This window comes from Oryx dammah, unplaced genomic scaffold, assembly GCF_014754425.2.
Source record: "Oryx dammah isolate SB20612 unplaced genomic scaffold, SCBI_Odam_1.1 HiC_scaffold_28, whole genome shotgun sequence".
In the NCBI taxonomy this organism is placed as follows: domain Eukaryota; kingdom Metazoa; phylum Chordata; class Mammalia; order Artiodactyla; family Bovidae; genus Oryx; species Oryx dammah.
In genome coordinates this window covers 16,723,478-16,733,934 of record NW_024070212.1, presented here as the reverse complement: position 1 = coordinate 16,733,934, position 10,457 = coordinate 16,723,478, and the positions used below count along the sequence as shown (strand labels likewise).

Here is a 10,457-nt window from a genome sequence, read left to right as displayed (position 1 = left end):
TTTTCGAGGTCATAAATCATAAATAAGGCTCTGGCCCTTTCGTGAAGCCCTACTTTTGCAGATTTATACACTGATCTGATCTCTGCAGTCCCATGATGTGTGTCACTTGTGGTCTACTAGGAACCCAAATCCTCTCCTCTCATTATCTTCAACGGAAAAGGCAATGGCACCCCACTCCAGTACTCTTGCCTGGAAAATCCCATGGACGGAGAAGCCTGATAGGCTGCAGTCCATGGGGTCACTAAGAGTCGACAAGACTGAGCGACTTCACTTTCACTTTTCACTTTCATGCACTGGAGAAGGAAATGGCAACCCACTCCAGTGTTCTTGCCTTGAGAATCCCAGGGACGGGGGAACCTTGTCAGCTGCTGTCTATGGGGTCGCACAAAGTCGGACATGACTGAAGCAACTTAGCAGCAGCATTATCTTCAAAATGGACTCAGTGTCTGGGCTATATCCTTTTTAGAAGTTTTTCCACTATTGATTCCTAAATACCTTGTGCTTCTTTCCCCTACAACAGTAATTCAATTGACTCTATCAGGCCCTTTATTTTAAATAATATTTAGTGGGTTTTCAAACATTCTTAATACACTCAGAGAATGAACCTCAATGAATCACTGATTCAGCCATTCAATCCATGGGTATTTTTTCTTAAATAAATAAAATATGGGTGACATAGAACCCATTGATAGCGAAAACTGGTCGCGGCGGGCGGAGCGGGAGAGGAGAGCGGCGCGGAGATGGCGGAATCCTCCGAGTCCTTCACGGTGGCGTCCAGCCCGGGCCCGCAGCGGCGCGCCAACGAGCCCCTCACCTCCAGCCCCGGGCGGAGCAGCTCCCGGCGCATGGATGCCCTGACCTCCAGCCCTGGCCAGGACCTTCCTCCCTTTGAGGATGAGTCGGAGGGACTGCTGGGCACCGAGGGGCCCCTGGAGGAGGACGGAGAGGAGCTTATTGGAGATGGCATGGAGAGGGACTACCGCGTCATCCCGGAGCTGGATGTCTATGAGGCTGAGGGCCTGGCCCTGGACGACGAGGACGTGGAGGAGCTGACTGCCAGTCAGAGGGAGGCGGCTGAGCGGGTCATGCGGCAGCGCGACCGGCAGGCGGGCCGCGGCCTGGGCCACATGCGCTGCGGGCTCCTGTACGACAGCGACGACGACCAGGAGGAGCGCCCCAGCTGGAAGCGGCGGCAGGTGGAGCGGGCCACGGAGGACGGCGAGGAGGAGGACATGATCGAGAGCGTGGAGAACCTGGAGGACCTCAAGGGCCACTCCGTGCACGAGTGGGTGAGCATGGCCGGCCTGCGCCTGGAGATCCGCCACCGCTTCAAGAACTTCCTGCGCACCCACGTGGATGGCCGCGGGCACAACGTCTTCAAAGAGCGCATCAAGGACATGTGCAAAGAGAACCGCGAGAGCCTGGTGGTGAATTACGAGGACCTGGCGGCCCGGGAGCACGTGCTGGCCTACTTCCTGCCCGAGGCGCCCGCCGAGCTGCTGCAGATCTTTGACGAGGCGGCCCTGGAGGTGGTGCTGGCCATGTACCCCAAGTACGACCGCATCGCCAGCCGCATTCACGTGCGCATCTCCCACCTGCCGCTGGTGGAGGAGCTGCGCTCGCTCCGGCAGCTGCACCTGAACCAGCTGATCCGCACGAGCGGCGTGGTGACCAGCTGCACGGGCGTCCTGCCACAGCTCAGCATGGTCAAGTACAACTGCGACAAGTGCGGCTTCGTGCTGGGGCCCTTCTGCCAGTCCCAGAACCAGGAGGTGAAGCCGGGCTCCTGCCTCGAGTGCCAGTCAGCCGGCCCCTTTGAGGTCAACATGGAGGAGACCATCTACCAGAATTACCAGCGCATCCAAATTCAGGAGAGTCCCAGCAAAGTGGCAGCGGGCCGCCTGCCCCGCTCCAAGGACGCCATCCTCCTCGCGGACCTGGTGGACAGCTGCAAGCCGGGTGACGAGATTGAGCTGACCGGCATCTACCACAACAACTACGATGGGTCTCTCAACACCGCCAGCGGCTTCCCGGTCTTTGCCACCGTCATCCTTGCCAACCACGTGGCCAAGAAGGACACCAAGGTGGCCGTGGGCGAGCTGACCGACGAGGACGTGAGGATGATCACCAGCCTCTCCAAGGACCAGCAGATCAGGGAGAAGATCTTTGCCAGCATCGCTCCTTCCATCTACGGGCACGAGGACATCAAGCGAGGCCTGGCGCTGGCCCTGTTTGGAGGGGAGCCCAAGAACCCTGGCAGCAAGCACAAGGTGCGAGGCGACATCAACATGTTGCTGTGTGTGGGACCCCGGCACAGCCAAGTCGCAGTTCCTCAAGTACGTGGAGAAGGTGTCCAGCCGGGCCATCTTCACCACCGGCCAGGGTGCCTCGGCCGTGGGCCTCACTGCATATGTTCAGCGCCACCCGGTCAGCCAGGAGTGGACCCTGGAGGCTGGCGCCCTGGTGCTGGCTGACCAAGGAGTGTGCCTCATTGACGAATTTGACAAGATGAACGACCAGGACAGGACCAGCATCCACGAGGTCATGGAGCAGCAGAGCATCTCCATCTCCAAGGCCGGCATCGTCACCTCCCTGCAGGCCCGCTGCACCGTCATCGCCGCCGAAAAAAAAAAAAAAAGAACCCATTGATAATTTATTAGTATAATTTGTAGAACTACAGTAGCATTTCAGCTAATATTATTCACTGTTCCTTCCAGGGGAAAGCTTGAGTGCCTTGGCTGTGCAGACATCCATACACACCAGTACTCTGTGGCATTAAATATTTCCCAACCTCCTTGAAGATCAGCATATTATACAGCTGTTAATTAGGGATAAAACTATACCTATCTCAAAATTTTCCTATGAATGCAACAAAATGCCTAATATAAGGCACATTGCATGGTCAGTCTTAAGTAAGTATGAGCTACCATGTATTTAATAAGGGGTTAATTTCCAAACTACATAAGAAACTTCTACAACATAATAACAAAGAAAATTTAACAACAACTTTAATTCTCTTTAAAAATGACCTATAAATAACCACAGGTACATGAAAAGGAGCTTATATCATTACTGATCAACAGGGAAATGCAAATCAAAACCACAATGACATGTCACTTCACACCTGTTAGAGTGACTATAATCAAACACACACACACACAAATAACAATATTGGTGTCGCTGTGGAGAAAAAAATAATCCTTGAACCTGTTAGTGGGATGGCAAAATGGTGTGACCGCTATGAAAAATATGAAGGTTAATCAAAAATTTAAAAAGAGAAAAAAGTGCTGTCATATGATTCACCCATTTCAAATCTGTGTATTTATACAGGATAATAGACATATAAGTTCCCTGCAGCAGTACTCACTGTAGCCAAAATGTGGTTACAACTTAAACGTCCATCAATAGATGAATGGATAAATATCCTCTACCATATACATTCAATGTATCATTATTCCTCCTTAAAAAGAAGGAAATCCTGCCCTATGAGGCAACGTAGATCAACCTGAAAGACATTGTGCCAAGGGAAATAAACCAGACGCAGAAGGACAAATACTGCATGAATCTTATATGAAGGAGACTGGAAACAGTCAAACTCATGGAAGTGAAGAGTAGAATAGTAGAATAGTTGCCAGGAACTGAGGGGAAAGAAAACAAGGTGTTGCTAAGCAATAGGTATAAAGTTTCAGTCCTGCAAGGTCAATCAGTTTGAGAGATCTGCTTACCACATCAAGCGTGTATATAAAAACACTGTATTATATACTTAAAATATGGTTAAGAGAATACACCTCATGGTAAGTGTTTTTAACACAATAAAATTTTTTAAGAAGATGAATTGCCACTATGGAGAACCATATGGAGATTCCTTTAAAAAGTAAGAATAAAGCTACCATATGACCCAGTAATTCCACTACTGAGCATATGCCCTGAAAGTGAAAGTGAAAGTGCAGTCACTCAGTCGTGTCTGACTCTTTGCTACCCCATGGCCTGTAGCCTTCCAGGCTCCTCCATACATGGCATTTTCCAGGTAAGAGTACTGGAGTGGGCTGCCATTTCCTTCTCCAGGGGATCTTCCCAACCCAGGGATCGAACTTGGGTCCCCTGCACTGCAGATAGACACTTTACTGTCTGAGCCACCAGGGAAGCCTGCATATGCCTGGAGAAACCAATACAGTATTATAAAGTAAAATTTAAAAAGAAAAGACACATGTACCCCAGTGTTCATTGCAGCACTATATACAATAGCAGGACATGGAAGCAACCTAGATATCCATTGACAGATGAATGGATAAAGGAGTTGTGGTACATATATACAATGGAATATCATTCACCCATATAAAGAAAAGAATCTAAGTCAGTTGAACTGAGTTGGGTAAACTCAGAGCTGTTATACATAGTGAAGTGTGTCAGAAAGTGTAAAATAAAGATCATATATTAACACATATAAATGGAATCTATAAAAATGACAATGATGAACCTATTTGCATGGTAAGAATAGAAACAAAAACATAGAGAACATATCTGTGAACACAGCAGAGGAAGGAGAGAATAGGATGAACTGAGAGAGTTCCATTGAAATATATACATTGCCATGTGTAGAATAGATGGTTGATGAAAAGTTGCTATATAGTACAAGAGCTCAGCTTGGTGCTCTGTGATGGCCTAGAGAGGTGAGTTGGAGGAGTGGGGTGAGAGGGAGACACAGGGGAGAGGAAATATATGTGTACTTAAACCTGATCCACATTATTGTATGGTAGAAATCAACAGGATATGGTAAAGCAACTATTTTTCAATTAAAAATAAATTTTAAAAAATATATGTGAACTCTAAAAGGTAGAAAAAAGTAATGAAAAACTAATAATTATGAATAGCTACTCTTAATGTCAAACATGTCCCAAAATGTGGTAAATAATAGCATTATGTAGAGTAAGGGCTCCCTTGCTAAGACCGTTGCCCTGCTCCCTGCTTTGTTCTAGCTGACATTAATGTGTGGCATCTGACATGTTTCTCTCTTGACTGGGTTGCTGTCATACATGAAAAAAATCAGTGACATAACCTGGGTATTTAAAGAGGTAGGGAATTCTATAGATTGAGCCTTGTTCCTGATCTGTTTCTCAGTATCTCAGAGAACCAAAATGAAGACAGCTGTTCCCGCCTAGTCCTCTGAGATTCCACAATGGAGTAACCAAGATCATTATTAGGAAACAGACATTCTTCACTGATTCCAGAAGGAACAGGCATGTCTTGGGATGGGTCAAGTGCTTTTGTGACATTCTTTTCATTTTGAAGTCCGAGAACTAGGTGGGGCCTGCTGGAGCAAAAGAATTATCTAAGGAACATGTGACTTAGAACAGCTCTACCAACATAACTTTAAACTTGCTTTTCTTGCCTGATGAATTGCTAATGGATTCCAAAGTTATTTTTTTTACCAATAAATTATATGGGTTATCACTTATGTTTGATAAATTGAAGGATAATTGGGTTTTCTTAAGAAAAGAGTGCTTAATGAGGTTACTGACTTAGAAAGAAAAATAATTACTTCTTGATACACAGGAAAAATGACTAAAGGACTGGTGATACTTACTGTTTTCAATGATGAATAATTGAAGCATTTGTAGCAAATTGAATCTCTGAAAATCTTGTATATCTGCATGATCATTTGCTGGATGTTACTTAGAAACTAGTAATAGTGTTTATCTAGGAGAGATATCTTGGGGACGACTATCTTGGGGATGAGTAGAAGAGAGACTAAGTAAGCCATGAGGGAAAGAAGAAATCATCAGCAAATATTCATGCTCAAAGATTAAAGAGCAAAGCCTTTAAATTTCAAGGGGGGAATAATTTTTGAACCTACAATTTTACATCTAGCCAAACTATTCATCAAATATGAATAAAATAATATATTTTCCACAAATACAAAAAAGTCTAGGCTTATGTTTTCTGATGTAGCTTCTTCAGGTTCTGCTCCAACAAAAGTAATGACTCAAGATGAGAAAGATCTAAAGGCAAAAGCTTTTGAAATAATTGATGGTAATTAAGAGAATGAAACCTTAGGGTAGCATGTAAAGATGTATGTGCTTCTGGGAACATACCCTAGAAAATGTGTGAATATGTTCACTAGCAGGCATGAAGATAATGTCATAGTGTTCCTATATCTCCAATAGGAAACCACCTTAAGCTCAACCAAGAGTACAACAAAGAGAGAAGTTAAGTATTACATAGGATGCAATTATATGCAAAATACACTAGTGACTAAACTAAAACTACATAGTGTCAACTTAAAGAAGAGAGTCAAGAAGATGGTATGCAGTATAACTCCTTTTATATAAAGCTTAAAAATGTGTAATTTAGCTATAATATTTTGAGATATTTCTTCATATAAAGGGAATTATACTGCATACCATCTTTTTGTTATGCTGTATAACACTTTATTTCTCTTTGTTGTACTCTTGGTTGACCTTTATCATTTCCTATTTGGAGATTTAGGAACAGATGACATTTTCTTCATGCCTGCTAGTGAACATATTCACGTGTTTTCTCTTGTTTTTCTTCTAGCAAATCATTCAACATCACAGTAATCCAAGTCTATGCCCCAACTACTAATGCTGAAGAAGATGAAGTTGAGTCTATGAAGATAGAATGAAGATGCTATGAAGACCTGCAGGACCTCCTAAAACTAACACACACACAGACACACATGTCCTTTCCATCATAGGGGATTGGAATGTAGAAGTAGGAAGTCAAGAGATACCGGAGTAAGAGACAGCTTGGCCTTGAATACAAAATGGAGCAGGGCAAAGGCTAACAGAGCTTCGCCAAGGGAACACATTGGTCATCCTAAATACCCTCTTCAAACAACACAAGAGATGACTCTACACATGGACATTGCCAGAGGGTCAAAACCAAAATCAGATTGATTACATTTTATGCAGTCAAAGATAGAGAAATCTATACAGTCAGAAAAAACAAGACTGGGAGCTCACTGTGGCTCAGCTTCAGTTCAGTTCAGTCACTCAGTCATGTCCAACTCTTTACGACCCCATGAACCGCAGCATGCCAGGCCTCCCTGTCTATCACCATCTCCTAGAGTTTACTCAAACTCATGTCCATTGAGTTGGTGATGGCATCCAACCATTTTATCCTCTGTCATCCTCTTCTCCTCCTGCCCTCAATCTTTCCCAGCATCAGGGTCTTTTCAAATGAGTCAGAGTCAGTTCTTAACATCAGGTGGCCAAAGTATTGGAGTTTCAGCTTCAACATCAGTCCTTACAATGAACACTCAAGACTGATCTCCTTTAGAATGGACTGGTTGGATCTCCTTGCAGTCCAAGGGACTCTCAACAGTCTTCTCTAACATCACAGTTCAAGAGCATCAATTCTTCAGACCTCAGCTTTCTTTATAGTTCAACTCTCACATCCATATATGACTACTGGAAAAAGCATAGCCTTGACTAGATGGACCTTTGTTGACCAAATAATGTCTCTGCTTTTTAATATGCTGTCTAGGTTAGTCATAACTTTTCTTCTTTTAATTTCATGGCTGCAATCACCATCTGCAGTGATTTTGGAGCCCCCCAAAAATAAATTCAGCCACTGCTTCTACTGTGTCCCCATCTATTTGCCATGAAGTGATGGGACCAGATGCCATGATCTTAGTTTTCTAAATGTTGAATTTTAAGCCAGCTTTTTCACTCTGCTCTTTCACTTTCATCAAGAGGCTCTTTAGTTTTTCACTTTTTACCATAAGCGTGGTGTCATCTGCATATCTAAGGTTATTGATATTTCTCCCAGCAATCTTGGATTATCAGCTCCTTATTGCAAAATTCAGAATTTAATTGAAGAAAGTAGGGAAACCACTAAGCCATTCATGTATGACAAATCTAATCTCTTATGATTATACAGTGGAGGTGACAAATAGATTCAAGGGACCAGATCTGGTAGACAGAATGCCTGAAGTACTATGGACACAGGTACATAACAGTAAGTGGTGACCAAAACCAGACCCAAGAAAAAAAAATGCAAGAAAGCAAAGTGATTGTCTGAGGGCACCTTACAAACAGCTGAGGAAAGAGGAGAAGTGAAAAGCAAAGGAGAAAGGGAACAATACACCCAACTGAATGCAGAGTTTCAGAGAATAGCAAGGAGAGATAAGAAAGTCTTCTTATGTAAACAATGCAAAGAAATAAATGAAAGCAATAGAATAGAAAAGACTAGAGATCTCTTTAAGAAAATTGGAGATACCAAGGGAACACTACATCAAGATAGGCACAATAAAGGACAAAAATGACAAAGAACTAATGAAATAGGAAGAGATTAAGAAGAGATGATTAAAATACACAGAAGAGCTGTACAGTAAAGCCCTTATGACCCAGATAACTTCAATGGTGTGATCACACACCTAGAGCCAGACATCCTGAAATATGTAGTCAAGTGGGCCTTAGGAAGCATTGCTATGAACAAAACTAATGGAGGTGATGGAATTCCAGCAAAGCTGTTTCAAATCCTAAAAGATGATGCTGTTAAAGTACTGCACTCAATATGCCAGCAAATTTGGAAAATACAGCAGTGGCCACAGGACTGGAAAAAGTCAGTTTTGATTCCAATCTCAAAGAAAGGAAATGTCAAATGATGGTCAAATTACTGTACAGTTGCACTCATTTCACATGCTAGCAACATCATACATACATTCAAGCTAGGCTTCAGCAGTACATGAACTGAGAACTTCCAGATGTACAAGCTGGATTTAGAAAGTGCAGAGACACCAGAGATCAAATTGCCAACATCCAATGGATCATCAAAAAGCAAGAGAATTCCAGAAAAACATCTATTTCTGCTTCACTGACTATGCTAAAGCCTTAGACTGTGTGGATCACAACAAACTATGGACTATTCTTGAAGAGATGGGAATACCAGAGCACCTTACCTGCCTCCTGAGGAACCTGTGTGCAGGACAAGAAGCAACAGTTAGAACAGCACATGGAACAACAGATTGGTTCAAAATTGTATATCAAGGCTTGTATATTGTCACTCTGCTTATTTAACATATATGCAGAGTGTGTGTTAGTCACTCAGTTGTGCCCGACTCTTTGCGAACCCATGGACTGCAATCCACCAGGTTCCTCTGTCCATGAGATTTTCCAGGCAAGGATACTGGAGTGGGTTGCCATTTCCTTCTCCAGGGGATCTTCCCAACCCAGGGATCGAACCCGGGTCTCCTGCACTGCAGGCAGATTCTTTACCAACTGAGCTACAAGGGAAGCCCCATATGCAGAGTACATCATATGAAATGCTGGCCTGGATGACTCGCAGGCTGGAATCAAGATTGCCAAGAGAAATATCAACAACTGCAGATATACAAATGTTACCACTTTAAAGGCAGAAAGTGAAGAGGATCTAAAGAGCCTCTTGATGAAGGTGAAAGAAGAGAGTGGAAAAGCTGGCTTAAAACTCAACATTCAAAAAAGAAAAATAATGGCATATGGCCCCATCGCTTCATGGCAAATAGATAGAGCAAAAATGAAAACAGTGTCAGATTTCATTTTCTTGAGCTCCAAAATCACTGCAGACAGTAACTGCAGTCACAAAATTAAAAGACCACTGCTTCTTGGAAGAAAAGCTATGACAAAAGTAGACAGTATATGGAGAGTATATGGAAAAGCAGAGACATCACTTTGCCAACAATGGGCCATCTAGTCTAAGCTATAGTTTTTCCAGTAATCAAGTACAGATGTGAGAGTTGGATCATAAAGAAGGCTGAGTGCTGATGAAATGATGCTTTCAATCAAACAATTGTGGTGTTGGAGAAGACTCTTGAGAATCCCTTGGACAGCAAGGAGATCAAACCAATCAATCCTAAAGGAAATCAATCCTGAATATTCATTGGAAGGACTGATGCTAAAGTCAAAGCTCCAATCCTTTGACTGCTTGATGTGAATTGTAGACTCATTGGAAAATATCCTGATGTTGGGAAAGATTGAAGGCAGGAGGAGAAGTGGCAATAGAGGATGAGATAGATGAATGACATCACTGGCTCAATGGACGTGAATTTGAACAAACTTTGGTAGATGGCAAAGGGCAGGGAAGCCTGGTGTGCTACAGGTCATGGGGTCAAGGAGTCAGACATGACTGAACAACTGAACAACAATAACAACAGGTGATGGAAATTAATGTAGTTGACTTCCCTGAAGGTGGAAAAACTGTTAATAATAGGCCCGATTTTCATATAGTCACTCTCACAAAATAAATTTTCATTATGCAAAGGAGCTTTAATTTATTCTTCAGTTCTTTTCAACTTTATTTGAATATCCTTATAAAAAGACGTATGTGCTCCAAGTTAAAAGAAATTATATGTGATAGTTGAGAATTACATGGATATAAAATTTGAAGCCTTTGATCTCCAGCACAGTATGACTGTCAAACTTTGTATAAATTATCAAAATTTTTACTAAACCTTTGAG

General features: G+C 43.1%; 1 protein-coding gene across 1 annotated transcript; it reads left to right on the top strand.

Annotated features, from left to right (window-relative positions):
* Positions 1-700: 700 nt before the first annotated feature.
* On the top strand, positions 701-2,649 carry LOC120855458 (DNA replication licensing factor MCM2-like). The gene is given in 2 exon segments (XM_040229916.1): positions 701-2,300; positions 2,302-2,649. Coding segments are annotated over 2 exon segments (1,908 nt in total). The 5' UTR covers positions 701-740.
* The last annotated feature ends 7,808 nt before the right edge of the window (positions 2,650-10,457 follow it).